Below are 19774 nucleotides of genomic sequence, written 5' to 3' on the forward strand. Positions count from 1 at the left end.
AGTTTCATTATTTAAAAATATTGTTATAAAAAACCTTATAATAATATATATCAGATCAATAAATGTAGTTTAAGGCATTTTCAATTACAGAACAAGTTGTCTAAAAACTGCCAACCGGAAATTTCCACATGGAGATGTGATGGCGGGAATACAAATAAAAACATTCTCTTGTTTAACGCAATATGGCATCAATATTAGAGTATATTTTGAGTGGAGAGCTTCCAGTGGACACCCTGGTGTCATTTTTGAAAAGAAGCCCAACTAATGAGATTGTTACACAGAAGGCACGTACTTAAGTTATTGGGATATGGGAATGGGGGTGGGCTATATTCTCTATAGAGAAGTTAACAGGCATAGCCTACATCCAAGATGTATTGTAGGCTATGCCTGTCCATTTTTCAGAAGAAAATCGGGTGGGCTATGGTGTAATATACACTTAAATTTGCCATACCCTTATTTACAGAGTACATTTAATACTGATGTAATCGATAAAATAAATCTTTAGTTTTGCAATATTGTTTAACCTTATGTTTAGTATATTGAAAATGTAAATCGATATACTTTTGTTATATTTTAGGAGAATATTCCAATTCAACTGACTGAGTTCAACCATTTGCATCAAGAATTCATTCCTTTTTTCTTGAATTATCTACGGGATCAAACAATACATCTTCTACAAAACTCAAAGTCAACAACACCATCACCTGCTAAAACCCCTTCAGCTCAGAAGATAAAGAAATGTGTCGACGAAAATAAAAGTTCCTCGTCATCATCAAAGAGAGTTCAGCTTTTTGGTGCAAGCCCTGGCGATGGAATTGATGACATAAAACCAACCAGTGGGTCATTTTTCTCCCCTAACACATCAACTGAGTTTAGAACACCCACTTTGAAAACACCTTCAAATCAAGATAACAGAGGGAAAGGAGACAGAAAATCAGGTGCTGTGTGCATAGGGGAATCTGTTAAAAGCCAGAACTTCCCTGCAGGATGGAATTCATTGGAGAAGGACCATAAATCTAGGGGTAGTAAAAGCAATACTCCACATAGTGGAAGCAAAAGTAATCAGGATGGCAGATCAAGACATAGATTCAGTCTTGGAGAGTTCATAGTGTCCCCAGAAGTATCAAACTCTTCAGGAAAGAAGAAGAATTCTCCTTTTTCTTCTGGCAGAAAAAATGAGAGGTGCACTGACAATACTCCTTCACCTATTGCCACTCAAGTAAAGTCTGGCCACAACAAGCGTCATTCAGTTGAATCTGACTATAGAAATTTTATTCAGACAGCCCCCGTGTTTAGCTTGGGTAGTACAGATGAGTTTCCACCTGTTGGGGGAGATGGTAAACCAGTCACACCGAGGTTAGAATGAAATGATATTCAGTATTTTCTAACATTTATATAATTACTACCCTGTGAGCAGCCTGTCTTGCCATAGATTTAAGATGCACATGAACCTTTTGATGAACTTTACATGTTTACATTACTGATCAGAATGCTTTATATTGCATTGTCATTAATGCTATGAATTTCTTCAAATGATGTATGACATTTTTATTCAAAATAATCTAGCATGTTAATCATGTCATTTACTTCTTTTTTCATAGAATGCACGACCTTGCAGGGGATAAGGGCAATCTAACAAATATGATTTTGAGAAATTCCCCAAACTTTGACAACACTCCTCGAGCACTGAAATCTAATTCTATCACAAAGTCTCGTAGAATTAGCTTCACCACCGTGAGTACTGGTCAACAAGAGGGGTCTACAGAGTCAAATAACACGCCCTCCAGAAGGATTAACCCTACCCCTGTCTCGGGGAAGCCTTTTCGCAGACAGACAAATGCCTTCATAGAACAAGAATCTACAGAAAACAAGGAAAGCAGTCCTGGTGGTGACTCAAGTCACTTGGAGGAGGAAAGAGAATTACTCAGGTTAATGTACTGCAATATGAGAGAAATTATCGGTGGATGGTGCTTGTAAAAATGTGCAGGACATGTTTCACTTATTAAATACTGTATAAATGTAAGAAATTATTTCAGCAAAATTCCCATTTTAGAGCAAGACTAAAATGGTCAAAAAATATTTTGTTGATATGATCTTACCAAGCTTTTTGCCTTTATTGATGTTATTGCTATTAGATGATGAGTGTGAATATTCCAAAGAATTTAGTTTCATAAGTGAATTTTCCTCTGTTATTTATTTTAGTGCCTTTTGCTTCAAATGACAACTTTTATTTTTAGGAGAGAGAAAGCCAAGCGTATTCAAAGCAAAGCTGAAAACAAATCTGAGGGCCTGGACTTCCCGTCCTGTAATACACCCACCAAGTTACTGGATCGCTCTGTGAGCACTGTAGACATAGTCGTGGCCGACATAGCTGAGGTCACACACCGAATTGAATTGGATAAGTTAGTACATCTGTACTCAGCCTGTCTCAGTGGTAAGAAAAAACGTAAATATTCAGATGCTAGCTATAAAAAATTTAGAAGCTTATAATCTATGTTGGAAAAATGTACTTTTTAGCTCACCGAGACGAAGTCAGGGGGAGCTTATGCTATACCCTCGGCGTCGGCGTCGGCGTCCGGACCTGGTTAAAGTTTTTGTTGCATGTCCTGTATCTAAGCTATTACTTGTCCTATCTTCACCAAACTTGCATGGATGATGCATCTGGACCTACTTATGGACTTGAAAGTCTAGGATGCTGAATCTGAGTCCTAAATTTCAGATGCTGGAGGAGGTTAAGGTTGTTGGAGCAGGTTAAAGTTTTTGTTGCAGGTGCCCTTTGATAGCAATATCTAAGTTACTGCTGGTCCGTACTTCACCAAACTTGCATGGATGGTGTGTCTTATGATACTGATGCACCAGGCAGGCTTGGGTGCTGAATCTGAGCTATAGGTTACAGATGCTGAAGGAGGTTAAGGTTTTTAGAGCTGGTTAAAGTTTTTGTTGCAGGTGCCCTCTGATGATGATATCTTAGTTACTGCAGGTCCGTACTTCACCAAACTTGCATGGATGGTGTGTCTTATGATACTGATGCACCAGACAGGCTTGAGTGCTGAATCTGAGCTATAGGTTTCGGATGCTGGAGGAGGTTAAGGTTTTTGGAGCAGGTTAAAGTTTTTGTTGCAGGTGCCCTTTGATAGCAATATCTAAGTTACTGCTGGTCCGTACTTCACCAAACTTGCATGGATGGTGTGTCTTATGATACTGATGCACCAGGCAGGCTTGGGTGCTGAATCTGAGCTATAGGTTACAGATGCTGAAGGAGGTTAAGGTTTTTAGAGCTAGTTAAAGTTTTTGTTGCAGGTGCCCTCTGATGATGATATCTTAGTTACTACTGGTCCTAACTTCACCAGACTGCTATGGATGGTGCGTCTTATGATACTGATGCACCAGACAGGCTTGAATGCTGAATCTGAGCCATAGGTTTCGGATGCTGGAGGAGGTTAAGGTTTTTAGAGCTGGTTAAAGTTTTTGAAACAGGTGCCCTCTGATGATTATATCTTAGTTATTGCTTGTCCTAACTTCACCAGACTTCAATGGATGGTGCGTCTTATGATACTGATGCACCTGACAGGCTTGAATGCTGAGTCTGAGCCATAGGTTTCAGATGCTGGATATGGTTAAGTTTTTTGGAACAGGTCACATGTTTAATAGATGATAGTAATATTTCAACTTGCATAGTTGACTAAACTGTAATATGAATGAATCACAGAGGAAACTTCAGATGCAGAGCTTGATCTCCATTATCAAGGATGCTAAAAAATATATCTTAGTTATTACAGGTCCTAACTTCACCAAACTTGAATGGATGGTGTGTCTTATGATACAGATGCACCTGACAGGCATGGATGTTGAATCTAAGCCATAGGTTGCGGATGCTGGAGCAGGTTAAGTTTTAATTGCTAGTGCCCTCTGATGATGATATCTTAGTTATTACTGGTCTGAACTTCACCAAACTTGCATGGAGATGCGTCTTATGTATACTGATGCACCTGACAGGCTTGAATGCTGAATCTGAGTTAAAGGTTTCGGATGCTGGATGAGGTTTAGATTTTTTTGAACAGGTCACATGTTTTATAGATGATAGCTTGCATAGTTGATTTAACTATATTATAAATGAAACGTAGAGGTTGCTTCAGATGCAGAGCCTGATCTCCATTATCAAGGATGCTAAAGAAATCTCCTACCTCACTTAAACCTGCTTGATAGAAAGATGAGGTTGTTGTTAAATGATATAACATGATTCCTATGATAAAGTATTGTATGATATGAAACACTTTTGTTTAATATGATACAATATAATATCATATGTTATATTGTAAAAACTTATATAATGCGATATGATATTGTATCAATTTTTTTGATATTTTATGATATGATATTGTATCATGATACTGTTTTGTATAGTATTGTATATTATGATACAATATTATATTGTATCATACGATATTGTATAATATGATATTGGATTCTGTAATTTACAATTATATCACACGAAACTGTATTATATCATATTGTAATATTATATATTATCGTATCATACGATATTGTATAATATGATATTGGTTTATATGATATATTATTGTATCATATGATACAATATGTATGTATGATATTGTATTATATAATATTGTATTATATAATATTTTACTTTATCACATAATATTGTATCATTTGATATGATACAATGTTATATCAAATTATATTGTATCATATAATACAATATCATATTATGTATCAAATATTATACATATTTTATAAATATCATACAATACAATATATCATACTATATTATACAATATAATATCATATGTTTCAATGTTATGATGTACTTTGTAATATGATATTGTATCATATAATACAATATTGTATTATATATAATAATGTTGTATTATGTGATCAAATACAATAAGGTTTAACACAATACAATGTCATTTCATATTTACAATATCATCTTTGTTTATTGCAGTATTTTATTGTATTATATGATATATATTGTTAGTATGATAGGATGCAATATTTAATTTTATATTATTATATTGATTAATATATGAACATATGATTATCATACAATTTTTTAACAGATGATATATGATTTTGTGTCAAAACAGAATCCATGAATACCCAAGATCATAAAGTATGATTTTCATACAATATGATAAAGGTGGTCTCATAGGGGTGATGCCTCGTCTCGGTGAGCTTTGTAATCTGTGATTACCTATGTTTTGTTTAAATGTTAAGTTAAAAATTTTAAGGTTACAGTCACAGACAGAAATGTTAGAGAATGAATGATGAGTAGACTTTTTTTTTTTTATCTATAGAAAATTTATTTCCCAATCTGACTATGGAGTTGTACTTTCTGATGCAGTTGTTAACCTCACGCAGTATTGACATGGAGCTTATAGCTGTGTGTGGTGAAGGTAAGAAACACTAACAAAACTTGATAGATGAGTGAGCATTGAGGTTTTGTTGTTAGTACACATACATATAGGTATGTTCTTAACTATCTTATAGGTTCTGTGTTTTAAATATGAATGGAGGTATAAATGTCTTTCATACACATATTGTATTATCTAATAAAAATTTATAGAATTTAAAGTACAATGTAATACATGAACGTTATTTAATTAATGGCTTCGATGTGCTACATGTATTTTCAGATGTGCTGGAAAATAATTTCTTTTCCACTGTTCATAATGCTGTTTTTTTTGCTGTTAGTGTTATGACGCAACAAAAGAGGTAATGACATGCAGCATGACATTATGATATGTAATTTATCACAAATATACATGTACCTTGTAATTGTTGAGAAAATTATTAAGTTTATTTGGTTCATTTTCAAATCAGATTTCATGCCATTTTTACACAAGAAAAATCTAAAACTTTTATGACTGGGCAAAATAGATACAAACTTAAGTTTTCCATCACTTTATAGTGTTCTTAACTATTACATCTATTTAAAAGACTTGAATTAATTTTAAATAATGAGATACACTGTAAATTACAGTTCGTTATTATTCTGTTTTACATCAAATGGCAAATCACACTAAATACACAAAGTGACAGGAATTTAGCATGCAATGTAGGAGATGGAGGGAGGGTGCATCTTTAAAAGAAAATGAAGGGACTTTTTTGCCTCATCTTCACAAAGTGAAAGATTGTTTTATTCTGTAGGCTGCTACAGTGCCTTGATAAAGGGACACTAAGGCTTTTGTCAGAGAACACAAGAATCACGCAATTCTCTCCAGATCTGAGCAGTTGGTTGTCGGACATTTTAGACAGCAAGAATCAACAGGTAACACAGGTCCCTGAAATTTATTTTTAAAAAAATGATAGTTTTTTAAAATGGAAATCATCTCGCTTGAAGTGGAGGATACAAAACAGAGGAAATGAGAAAGTATTCCATACAGTCATTTATTTTATAATAGTTGTACATTGTACTAACCCTTCAACTGTAATTCAATTAATGTGAAACTACACATATACATTGTACAATGTGCATTTGTGTGTATTTGACAGGTTGGTCCTGTATACTCAAAGTCTCCTATTGGAAGTGTGTCATTCCAAGCAGAAACTGACAACAGGAAAAACTTCCCTGATGACAGAACATTTCACTTATTTAAAAGACAAAGGTATTTAATTTGTAAAACTTAAACTACATTAGTTATTAAAACTTATTTCAATGATTTATTGATTTTTTTTTATTTCAATATAATTCTGCTTAATTAGTTTATCCCTAAATAAAAAGAAATAGTCTTACCTTGCATAAAGCATGTATGTGAATATTTAGTGTAAATCAAGTTATTGAGCTATATTCTTCATAACTTTGCTGCTAATTCTCTACCATAAATCTTTCTGTTCTCTGTATTAATGAAACCTATTGAACAGGGACGGGTTTTACGAGATTCTTCGTTTATGGGAGCGACAACACATGACCCCTGGCTGGTCCGTCAGCGAAGCCCTGGGAGACAGGATTCGGGCTCTGGTCAGCGCCAAAACGGAACTCTCCAATCACCTTCACTTTGCCAGGCTGTTCCAGTCCCAGCTTATTGCTGTAAGAATTGGACCACCTTTAAGAAAACATTGTTTGATTGCCCTCTTTTTAATTAAAAAAAAAAAATTCTCTTATTGTTGGTAACAAAAATCTTGAGTTGGGTACTTTTTTTCAACAGCCAATCAGGAAATGGCAACCAAATAATCTTGAGTTGGGTACTTTTTTTCATCAGCCAATCAGGAAATGGCAACCAAATAATTTTTTTAAGGTCTTGTTTTAATGAATGTCAGTAATTGTTTGCTATTGGCCTTTAGGGAAGAGGTTGGAGATTATAAGTGTACAAACTGAAAGCAAATTCTTTGCTCATCCAGTCTCTCTTACGTTTTATTTCATTATTTTTTGTCAGATGTGTAAAGGGGATAGCAGTGTGATGGTTGAAACTGGAGATGAAAACATTGCCTTGTTAAATCAGTTAAAGCGCTCCAATCCAGAAAAATTTAAAAAGTAAGGTGTCAGCACCATGTTCAAGTAAATGTTCATTATACAAATGTTATATGCATTAATGTTTGATAACTTAATTACAGCTAGTTGATGTGAATATTCTCATGGCATTTCTAGTTCATTGTATATGCTATATGCATATGTACATTTTTAAAAACTTCTCTCTGCATATGTAGTTCATTTAGATTATCTCATGACATTTCAGATTACAGGAGAGATTTTTCAAGCCTCTGAGTTTCGGTGGACCCTGCCCTGTACCTGCATTCCCAGGGTGTCAGGAATTCTTCCATGACTTTATCATTGCTGCCTCCAGCACTATTTTCAATCAGCACCTGAGTGATACCTTTGCTTCCAAAATCTTAGAGGTCTGTTAATGTTGTTTTGAGTTTCATTGGTTTTCATAAGTAAGCAGTTGTGGTTTGACATGTACATGAACAAAGCCTTTCTGCTGTATGTTGATTAATGATTGAACACTTTACTTTTCCAGTTGAACTCTCTGAACTTTATATCTGAAGAAGAAACAGGAAATGAAGATTCTGATGATGTAAGCATAGAAATTAGGCATGACATTTTGACCAGTATTGTTCTCTTTTAAGACAATTTCATCAAATTCAAGTGTTTGTATTCCAAAACTTTTGAATTTTAGATACAGTGTTCAGAAACCGATATTCTGCAGTAACTTTGGAATCCATTTTTAATCTTGTTTTGTTTAACTTTTGTACAGGAACTAAAAGAAATCTTTATTTCCAATTTATTCACGCTGAGACTTTTGGGAAAGTTTCTCGGCTTTATAACTTTCCTACCATATCGAACAACCATGAAATTGCCAGATGAAATGGAAGCAACATATTTGTCGATCAGGAAAAATGTAAGCCAGTACTTTCCTCTTTCACAAAAGAAACACACGTGCTTTATTAAGATAGGATTAACTGTTGAGTCTCTGTATTGATATTTGGGCACAGAGAGGTACGTCAAATAGATAAAAATGTTGCAAAATGAATAGAAAACCAAACATTTAAAACCTTACATGGTATCAATCTGCCATAATTCTGTATGCACTGTGGAATCAATAGATTTCGTGGTTTCTCAATTTTTGTGGAATTCGTGGGTACCTCTCGTCCACGATTTTAACATCCTTCACAAAGTAATAAATTAGGGTTTTAAAGTCATATTTCCTTATGTTGGTATAAGAGAATACCGGTACATTGCGAAATTACGCCCTCAAGATCCTGTAAAATCTAAGCAATTGACGAAAAATTGGCCCTTACAAATGCAAATGATTCCACGTTAATACCAGTCTCATGCTTGAATAATTTATTAGCACTTGCCATACCTGGACTTAGTGAAATGTATCAAAGAGGCCCTGACCCTCAGTCGTCTGACCCTTACTGTTCCCTGGGTGGTGGAATTCCTCAGCATGATGGATGTGGTGGCTCCCAAAATTGACCATTTTCAGCTGACACTGTATTTACTGTTGGTCATTCACAGGTAAAAATGAGGTTGTGAAAGGGTACAGATTTATTACATGCCAGTCATACAAATGTACCTGGCAGTTTGTGTTCATTTGAAATTTATGCGTAGAATGGTGTTATAGATGAATATTGTACATTTGTTTAAATGTTCCGTTTCTCAGATATTGAAATAGAAAATTTTACTTTTCCCTTTCAGATACATGTACTACTACATTGTAATAAGAATACATACTTTGAAAATTTTGGCTTGAAAAACTCTTGTTGTGCATTTATAATTATATTTGTTACAATTTCCTGTTTAATTTTAGAGCTTGTTGGAGAGACTTGGACCGAGGCAGTTATGGCTACCTGCTCATTGTGACAATGATTAGCTGGTTGTTAGATGCAAGTTCTTAAATTTTATTATTTGTAAAGCAGAGTGTATCTTGGATTTGGGTTTATGTTTTTATTTTATCATTAATCATTTTGGTTTCAAAAATATATATAATTCTGCTTTATTGTTTTTTCCAGATATCTGTTATACCAGAGGGCTTCTTCTTTGTTGAGATTCCTGTTCATGTTTTCGAGATTGTGTCATCCGTCAAACAGAAATCCACAACTCACTTGGTAATTTGATACTTTTAATCCAATTCCCTGTATCTTTTTCAACGTTTGATTGCTTTATTCTAACTTCCTTAAAGCTATACACGCTATAATTTGCGTCAATTTTGAATAAAGGGGAAAATGTATGTGTTTGATTACTAATAAAAGTTACCTTTATGCTGTTAATTATAATGCTCAATTCGATCACGTAACAAATATATCAAATATCAAACAATAAAAAATATTTATTTTCCTGCCAGGAAAGTAATGCCTCCTCGTGAATATCAATCTATCAAGTGATATCGACAGCTAAATTTAGCCTATCATACCAAAACTGGTGAAGGGTCAACATCTTCATAATTGTGATAGTTTCACAAAGGAAAGGATATTTTCAGTAAAGCATAAATTTGTCCGATATACGAGTACAAACAAAAGAAAAAATACAAGCATGTGAGTAGATATGAATACTTTCTTTAAAAAAATGACGTAGACCTGTGTTTTTCCCCTATGTGCTATTTATAGATCCTATAAGTGTTAATGCAGAAGTAAGGGTATCGTGAATGACAAACATATTTTACTCATTATACATGTACGTATTTCAAATAAACAACTGTTTAGCATGTTAAAAATCAAGTTGGATATTTAAATAGGCAAACAATAACGACCACCTAGTTCTCCGCGGACATGCGCAATGAGGTCGGTTTGCTCTTCCTTCATCAATATTCATGAAAAGGTATATTTTCCTGGCAGGAAAATAAACAATTAAAAATCTATATCTTTGTAACGAGATGGAAATCACCATTGTAATTTACAGATTAAGGATAACTTTTATAAGTAGACAAACACATGTGTTTTCACTGTCATTCAAAATTGACTTAAATTATAGCGTGTATAGCTTTAATCTTTTGTACACGTATACCATTTTCTTTCACTTTAAGACTTGCTAACTAAATTATTGAAACTTAACTTCTGACATCTCTAATTCAGGATAGCATTGGATTTGTGGACCAGAGCGTGTATTACTCCTGTTGCCCATACTTACGTATGTGTTTGGTCAGAATCTCACATCCTTAAAATTATATTTAAGATTTACGTGTATAATGTTATTGTGATTTTTTATTCGAACGTAAGATTATGTAAACCATATGAGTATAGCTGTCATATTTATGAAACTATATAGATATTACTGCCAAAGTAATGATGAATATGTAGGGAAAAAAACTATTTATCCTAGTGAAAGTTATCTCCCTTGTCAAAGAGTTGATGTATCTTAACATGTACATGTATATATATAATGTATGTCTATTGCTTACACAGTGGAGCTAAGGACCCTGTTGACAGAGTTTGCAGTGGGAAGCAGCAGTAAAACTTCAACCATCAGAAAAATCACTCCCATCTCTGCAGAAGACACAAGTGTTCATAAACCATCAGATGTTCAAATCCAGGTACCATTGAATAAGGAGTTTGTTGAAAATGGATATTAATTTGTAAAAGCAGATTCATGGAAATGTTTATGTACTGTACAAATGTTTCTAAGAAAGTATTAAAGGAAATGAAATCCATTGTCATGACATTTTTCCATATTTAAAGACTATTTCATGATAATATGGAGGTTGTTTGGCAAATTTCAAGGTTGTCTTTTTGGTTTTTTAGCTACAATTGGAGGAGAATTTTTTCCACAACCACCCGGCCTCTCTACGGAGATGTGTGGACTTTGTGGCAGAGAGGACTGCCTCCAACTTCATCAAGAAGTTCCGCACGTCCTCGTTACAGACTCTCCTCACCCAGAGTCGAGAGGCGCTGAACACCCACCTCATGGCCCAGGCTGGCGGGTCTCCTAGCGGGAAAGCCAAGGTAGGCTGGGTGTACTAAATAGTGTTATTACTGGGCTGTGTGTACAATTTATGTTGTTTAACATTTATGGCATTTAAGAACTCTCTTCAGAAACCAAACAGCCCATAGTGGTTGATTTATATTCAAGTTTGGGTTTTTTTTTATTTCATTGTATCTAGAGAAATCAAGATTTGCACTCTATTTTTAATGTTCCTGCAGTGAATAAAAATTATATCTGATGAATTCTTTTAATTGTTGCAAAAGGGAAACAGAACAAAGCTAAGTAAATATTAAATATTTTATTGATGTATGTATCCATAAAGATAATGCTACAATTATATTTTCATAGTTATTGCATTATATGAAAATATGGATTTCAAAGAATAATCAAAAGAGTTGTACATTTTTTTTCTTAATTCAAATAGCACTATTTGTCAACCACTAGCAAGTGTTTGAGATTTACAATATATTACAAGTTCAATAATTATCCAACACAGTCTGAAAGAGACCAAAAGTCAGGCGAATTTGAGTTCGTCAAGAACTACGTTTTAAAGTGCAAAATGTCTGTGTCAGTTCCTGCACCAAATCATCACGGTCTGTCAGGCTTGTCAACACCTCTATGGGATCCTCCACAGCGGTTGGGATCCCCGGCTGTAGAATACACATTATTCTGTGTGACAGGGTCTGAATCTGTCTGCTGGTGTTGTCTCTGAGGGTCTGATAGACCCTCCTTATGGAGCTTGCAGCAGACTTTCTGTGAAGGTAGTTAATATGTAGGGCCTCTTGTTCTTGGAGATGCGTGGCAAATATTCTGGCTGACAAATTTTCCATGTAGGCCTCTGTAATTTAAGTTGTAAATAAGGTATTTCATACATTGAATAAAAGAGATATAGAGTAAGGGAGAGGTAGAGGGTAAAGAAAAGGAATTCATTATTTTTAGCTAAATTTATTGTATATCATGTAACTGGTAACTTTGACAGATGAGCATGCAGAAACATAACTGATTGATTTTGCTTTTTAGATTTGAAATACAAAGTTTTATTCTAAATGTTTTTATTTGAAACATGCTTATTCTGTAGGGGAAAACAATAATTTTTGTTATACAGACCTATACAGGAAAGCTGCTGCTCAAGTTTCTTGTGTTTTATAAGAAGATCATTCATTTCAATGGCACAGGCTATCAGTTGTTTGTCCTCCCCCATTGTAGACAACTACCAAGAGTGGTTGTCCCAGTGGTTGCCATTTCATTTATACCTCCCAACTTTCACTCTAAACCAAGCCATGAACCAATTAATTTCAGATCACTGGGGATTAGTTATGTAGATCACAGAACATTGTGTCTTTGATGTTCCAGGGATTTAGGGATCATAATTATGATGTAATTGGGATAATTATGGACTTGTCCACTGTCCTTGTAAAGCGTGTGGGCTTTGACACCTTTTTCAAGCAGAGGTCTGAGTAATTGGTTCCTAGGTGTAAAAAGGGCATCAGATTAAGATCTTTGTAATTCATTGATCTGTGTGATTTCAATTTTTTTTGCTATTATGAAACAACAATTACTCAATGGTGTCTTCAATGTAGGATTTTGTTGTATTTTATATGATAGTATTGTCAATATAGTGTATTATGAAATGAGATGAAGAAAAAAATAGATTTCACTGAATAACTAAGTACACATAATTTATACAGTGATTTTTTTTTTGGGGGGGGGGGGGGGGGGGGGTGGGGAGGGGGGGGTACTACAGATATCATATGCTAGAGATATTTAATGTTAATTTGTTGAGTATATTTACAAAAAATACAAAGTTGTTGTAGCTAAAAATAGTTGTAAATCATTTTTTCATATTTTGTATTTTTTTCCCATTTTTTTCAAGGATAAGTTGCAACATGATATATTAAAGATTGCACAGGATCATGTCGCCCAAGCCAAGGCAGTGGTGGCTAAAGATGTGGGCAGGTAATAATTTGCATGTGTGTGCTATTGTGCATATTGAAATTTAATGTTTTAAAAATTACCTAGTAATGTATATTAATTATATACATGTTTATATTTGAAGTTTGAGATCACATTTGTTATGAGTTATTTGTTATAATGGGGTAATAGAAAAATAGTCAATACTTTGATGCATTTAATATGTTTATTGCTACATATTATGTCTTACATTGTATATATATATTATGTATTCCTTGTATCTAATGAGCCATTTGGCTTAAGGAATAAATAAACTAAAATTAAAACCATTATAAAGTTTAATTATTATATAATATAATAATATATATATTATAATGTTGGCTTGGGCCCATTGTTTGGCCATCTTTGTAACATGTAACATATGGACCTTTTTAAAAAAAAATCAGGGAAAATGTATGTCATAAAGTAAAAACATCAACTTATTTTGCACATGTTTTCTATTTTAAAAGCTACTGTGAGGGTAGGATCAAAGCCCTGGTACTGTTGCTACTGCCAGACGAACAGTCAGAGTCCGTGAAACAGACTGCAACAGAAATCTCAACTCGCCTGTCCCAGGAAAAAGTCCACTCCTGGATCAATAAACACATCACTGTCCGTAAGGCCAGCCTTTAAGAAATGTTTGTTTGGAATTGCCCCCTGGGGGTTTCTAGGGAAGGAATTTTTTTTTTTTTCAAACTTGAAGTTTAACAAATTCAAAAATTGGTAAAAAATTAAGATCTTCATATTAATTCAATGGTACAAAAAAAGCATGATTTTAAAAAAACATAGAAGTAAACTGCCGTCACCAAAATTTTCAAATCACTCAACTCAGTCCTCAAAGTTCTTTATTCTTTTGCAAATGAAATTTTATCAACAGGGCGTATTTCAATGAGGCGGGAGGCAATTCCAGACAAACAGTAATATTATTTTTGCCTAAGCACAATACATACAGTTCAATGTACGGAGAGAAATACATATGTATTAACTTTTCCAATTTTTTGCTTATACATTTAGTCACTGACAATGTTCTTAAAAACAGATTCAACTTTGTTGAGCGGAAAAAGTTCTAAACAATTTCATTTTAATTCACATTCAGTATATGTATCTTGTTTTAGCAAGTCAGTTTGATTTTTAGCTGGTTTAATGTTGTTCATCTTGTCACACCTGTAAAACACCCTTAGAGCATGCAAATTATGCTTCAGAACTGAATAACTTTATTGGATTAAATAAATCATTACTGAGTGGTATTATTTGGTGTGAAATTGCAATTCATAACACCTTACTGAATTATTCCGAAACTTAGGAAATCGTTTGTTTCTTCTTGCTCTAGAAATGTTCCAGTCAGAGCTCTCTCTGGAGTTGGACAGGATATTGAAATCCCAGCTACTCAACCAGACTCGTTCTGTCAGCGGCCCAGCAGAGATTTCTGTGTCAGGGAATCCGGTTGAATCTGGTTTTGAGGTCATTGCCAAGGAGCATGATGATAGCACCAGGTTTCCCTCTGATGTACTTATTGACATCAAAGATATGGTGAAGTTGGTCATACTTAAAAACGTCAGCCCTGAAAAAATAGCTGTGAAGAACCTCTTGGTGGAGACGAAAACCATTTTAGAGAAAAGACAGGTAAGTTCAGAGAAATTTCACATTAATTTTGATACATTATTTCATTTTATTACATGATTGACTGCTCAGGACTGTCTATAATCTCCCAATGATTTTCATTTTGTTTTTACATCTGTACAGGTAGTCTACATGCATTTCTTTTCATCTTTTAACAGAACTGTCTTTCACAAATCTTCCAACGTTTTCCATTCTGTATTTGTTTGTTCATGGGTTTTTTTTTCTGTTACAGGACTGGCTTCCAGGAATCTTCAGATCTTTTGGCCAACTTATTCTTGACCTCTGTCTTTCATTAAGTAAGACTTCAATATTTTTATTTTTTTTTAAATTTGTCTTTAATAGTTATAATCTTTTTGGCAGTTGTTAGATGAAACGCTTTTGAAAAGTATTACCGGTATGTGCTTAAAGTCAGGAAAAGAATAAAGTGAGTATATAGTAAGTTAAATATTTTCTGTGCAAGATTCATGTATGTACATGTACATTGTAGTGCATGTCTTGATAAAATATCAATTCATAATAAGTACTTTATATACATAATATGTTTAAATGGCTGGAGAAGAAGTCAGATTTATGTCCCTTGGACTAGCTTAGAGAAATTCCAATTTTTTTTAGTTTCCATTCATTTTCTTTGCAGGGGTAGCACTTACTGGTACTCAAACGATATTTGATATACAGATTTATCATAATTATATTTAGGTCAAGTTTGATTTTGGTTACGATCGAGCATTTCCAACAGAGTTTTGCCCCTTGGAATTCCAGGAAAATTTTTTAAATTTATTTGCACTTTCCATTCATTCTCTTCGCAGAGGTCTCCAAGGGAGGGGGGAGCATAAGTGTTCCACAAACATCTCTTGTTTACATTAAACTGTGGTACATGTTTGAAAAACTGAAGAAACATGTTTTAGGCATATGTAAATGCAAAGAAATTTCCTTCACATCTCAACATTAAAAGATTATTTCATTGCTGGATGAATACCTGTACAATAAAATTATGTTTTGAACTGTACCTATAGCCTATACATGTATATAGATGATTTTGAGATTGAATGACATGTTGTTTAGAAGGACAAATATTATAGATTTTATGTTAAGCATTTGAAAGGAAAAGTTTTAACAAATGACTCTTGAATCATACAATCCTACTAATACCTCATACTGAAAACTATATGGTTATAAAGAGGTTTATTGTTATCTTCCAGTGTGTTATTTTCCTGAGGATTGGACAGTTGAAGATTTGGATGAGTTTGAGGTGCTGTGGACGGGCTCCTTGAAATCCGCCATTCCATTCTCCTCAGCTGTCAATAGTTACACTTTTAAATTGCTTGAGGATTCTCCAAAGCCAAAGGTTTCACTGCTATTCAGATTTCTTTTTTTTTTTTAATACATTAAAATTTTTCAACATGTACAACATACACTTACCATAATTGCATAAGTATGGAAAGGTATGTAAAGTTCAAGTGCTTATATGAGTTCGTGTATCAGTGCTATGCATGTTGAATTACCGTCCAAAATATTTAAATTCCTTTTATTTAAAAATTATTGGTATGTAATTATGAAAAAAAAAAAAAAAGTTAATCTCTCTTTCCAGTTTGCCTGGATGAACTTTGAGGAGCTGCTTTTGATGTTCCTTAGACTTTCGTTACTGAGCACCAGTGATCTGCAGCAGAGCTGTTTAAATGTACTGTCTGGAACTCAGGTATTAAGAAATATCAGTGTATGCTACATGTAAGATATATTTTTCAAAGAAAAATGCAGAAAATTGACCATAAGCCACTGTTTTAAAAGTAATTTTGAAAAACATTTTAAAATGATTTTTTTAGGAAAAACTGTTTAAAAGTTCTATCAGGAACTCATGTAGAATTTGATCACAAGCTTAATGTATAATTATGCCTAAATTAGCTGTAGTTTTGAAATCCAACTATCTCGGGCAAACTAAGCAATGATGTCACTGAAATTAATAAGGTGTAGAACATAAGCCTGTAACACCTTCATTGTTATTTTCAGGACTACGTAGAAAACTTGGCAGTCTGTCTTTGTCACATTGTGGAAAAGCTGGAAACCGATCCAGATCATTGTACAGACGAGTGTGAGTTGGGAGATGTTCTAGAGTGGATCTACCAAGTTTGTGGAGCAGAGAGCCCAGTGTCACATCTTATACTTCAGACTCTTAAGTTAGATTCCCCACCAGGACACGAGTCAGGTGGGTCTGTAACGGACCACAGTCCGATTCGCTTGGATTCAAGATCTGATAGTTCCAGTGAAACTGATAAAGTCCATGGTAAGGACAGACCAAGTAATTCAGAATCCAACTTGGTGGAGTGTTTGCACAAGAATAAGAAATTGTGTTCTAAGATGAACAAATGTTCAAACAATTGTTGCGAACGAATGGACGGCATTCATGTGAAACTTGATGGCTTGTCTGTTTCTATGCAAGACCTTGATGTTTCAGTGCCCAAATAATAATCTCTTTGTTGGATTAGAGCCTGTGATTGCGGAAGTCTTTCATTATGACAGTGAAGAGTCTAGTCTATTTCACTGCTTAAAAAAATCCTGTGTTATTGGTAATGCTGCATCTTTGTTGACCTATCGACTTTGTTCAATGGATACCATAAACCACTTATAAATTACAGTCACAGCAATTAACATCGCTTAAACATATACATTGTATCTACGTGAACTTATTTGTAACATGTACTTTATAGGTCAAATTTCAAAATTATTTTTTCAACACAGTAAGTTCAATGGAGAGGCATTTATTTGTATGAAATCATTGTTAGTGATCTTAATTTTTCCCTTGTGAAAATGTTAATAAATATCTCTTCAGGAACATGGTGTTAAAGAGATTTTTTTTAAAGAATGTGCATATTTTGTAGAGATATATTTATACAGATAAAAAATAATTGCACTATGGTTGACCTGATTGAATGCATTACCCCCAAAAAATGCACCCAAAAGAAGGGAAAAAAACTTGAATTATAGGCAAAACATGGATCATTTGATGTTCATAATAATGTACCTAAGGTAGATTTAAAAATCTGTCGAAGAAAGCAAATTCAAATATGCATGTATTGCATTTACCTTAGTAAGGGTATTTGAAACTAAGAGCTGTACTTAGTGCAATCTCATCAAATTTAGTCTTGTAAAACTGCTTTGCTATGCTTTACCATACAAGATATACCGGGTAATAACATCCAATGAGGGGTCACCTCAAAGTGTCCTGTCTTTTAGCCAATGAAATCATCTTTGCCAAAATGTTGGCTGGTAATTCAGGCGTAACCAGGGATGGGGTCAATTACAATTGAAAGTAATTAATTAAATTACAATTACTTTCTTAAATTCTTCAATTAAATAACCATTACCATTACAAGAGTTTTCAATTGTAATTAATTAAATTACAATTACTTTGCAGAAGTAATTAATTAAATTACAAATTACATTTTCATCAAAATTTACTAAAACCATGATTTATCTACAACACATAAACATTTCAGGAGGTATGTCTATAATATGAATAAAATTTCCCCATAATCAAAAACATTTCACTGTTTGAGAATTTGCTAACTACTCAGATAAGTTACAATTTTTGGAAAGAAAAAATATAAAGAACTATATATGATAAGAGTTAAATTTGGCCCCCATAATTCACCATTTTTTAAAGTGTTTCGGGTACAATAAAATGTTTTGTTATAATATAGAAGAGTTGATGTAAAATATATTTTTCACATATTTGTTTGATTTATTTGCACTCACTTGCAGTATATGACGTCAGAAGTGACACTTTTTCTATAATTCAATCAAAATTAGTCGAAAATTGACATTTTTCTTATCTTTTTACGAATGGGAAATATAGAGCGCATGCTTGAACCAGGACAAATTTTTTGTCACTTATTAGACTTGGCTAGACACATCTCTGATTAAAATATTTTGTTGGTTCAAGCATGCGCTCTATGTTTCCTGAAAGAAAAACTGCTTTAAAACAAGCTTTTTTATGCTAAAATGCAAAAATGGCGGGAAAAGGTTGTCTTTACAATGGCGTATTTCTAAATTGTGGGCACTTGAATCAAAATGAACATTAAGTTTAAACATCACATATATATCTGTACAAAGAAAACAAAGAATTGCAGTAAAATAAGGATATTCCTTCTAGGGGGCCATTTTAGGCCCATACCATATATAGTCCTTTGGTTTTATTGTTTATTTCAATACGCAGGTACTGGTAGTAACAATATGGAGGTGTCCCATACCACCTTGATATTCATTAAACATTAAAAAGTCATATCCCCTAACCTTTACCTATCATGTCAACTAAATATTTTCTGCATGCAAAACTATTATATGAAAACTTTCTCCTTTGCATTCTTAAACACTATTTTTTTTCTCTTTGTAAATAGAATGCCAAATTACAAGTTAATCTCAGGTAGAGGGCAGACTATAATTGTTATCAAAACACAATTCACACCTGTTGTACTCTACCTAATTATCAAAATGTTAGAAATAAGGGAACATGTCCCTGTGGACATGTTAGGCACCAAAAACTTAAACCCATTTGAAGCCATGCATTTTAGCTCTGTGTATTTAAGGCTATCAATTACAAAGCATGACTTGATAGTTATATAATTTTGATAACACTGATTTTGTTTGTAAATTAAACAGTATGTTTTAAACTAACTCAATGACAATTGGCACACTAATTATTATAATAAGAAGGAAAATAAGTTTTTTTTAAGCAAAAAGGGATCAAACGAATCATCAAATACATGTACTTAATTAAATTTGGGAAACTTATCATTAAATACTGAATCACTGAAAAAATCCATTTTGAAA

The 19774-nt window shown here is 33.6% G+C and overlaps 2 protein-coding genes across 2 annotated transcripts; one reads left to right on the plus strand and one right to left on the minus strand.

The window, feature by feature from the left end:
• Nucleotides 1–121: 121 nt before the first annotated feature.
• Nucleotides 122–17783, plus strand: LOC128177767 (codanin-1-like). Its single transcript, XM_052844611.1, has 26 exons — nt 122–284; nt 578–1356; nt 1602–1928; nt 2238–2434; nt 5319–5417; nt 5658–5736; nt 6172–6292; nt 6517–6629; nt 6886–7051; nt 7398–7495; nt 7698–7857; nt 7980–8036; nt 8217–8360; nt 8814–8980; nt 9273–9348; nt 9475–9570; nt 10534–10588; nt 10864–10991; nt 11200–11400; nt 13254–13336; nt 13801–13946; nt 14661–14953; nt 15183–15246; nt 16150–16295; nt 16539–16646; nt 16955–17783. The coding sequence occupies exons 1-26, from the start codon at nt 183–185 to the stop codon at nt 17408–17410; spliced, it is 4461 nt and encodes a 1486-aa protein (XP_052700571.1). The 5' UTR covers nt 122–182; the 3' UTR covers nt 17411–17783.
• Nucleotides 11407–13066, minus strand: LOC128177768 (uncharacterized). The gene is made up of 2 exons (XM_052844613.1): nt 12488–13066; nt 11407–12218 (listed from the first exon to the last, which is right to left on the minus strand). Exons 1-2 carry the CDS (start codon nt 12579–12581, stop codon nt 11914–11916), a joined length of 399 nt encoding a protein of 132 aa, XP_052700573.1. The 5' UTR covers nt 12582–13066; the 3' UTR covers nt 11407–11913.
• Nucleotides 17784–19774: the final 1991 nt, after the last annotated feature.

The sequence above is a fragment of the Crassostrea angulata genome, chromosome 3, assembly GCF_025612915.1.
Source record: "Crassostrea angulata isolate pt1a10 chromosome 3, ASM2561291v2, whole genome shotgun sequence".
Taxonomy (NCBI): domain Eukaryota; kingdom Metazoa; phylum Mollusca; class Bivalvia; order Ostreida; family Ostreidae; genus Magallana; species Magallana angulata.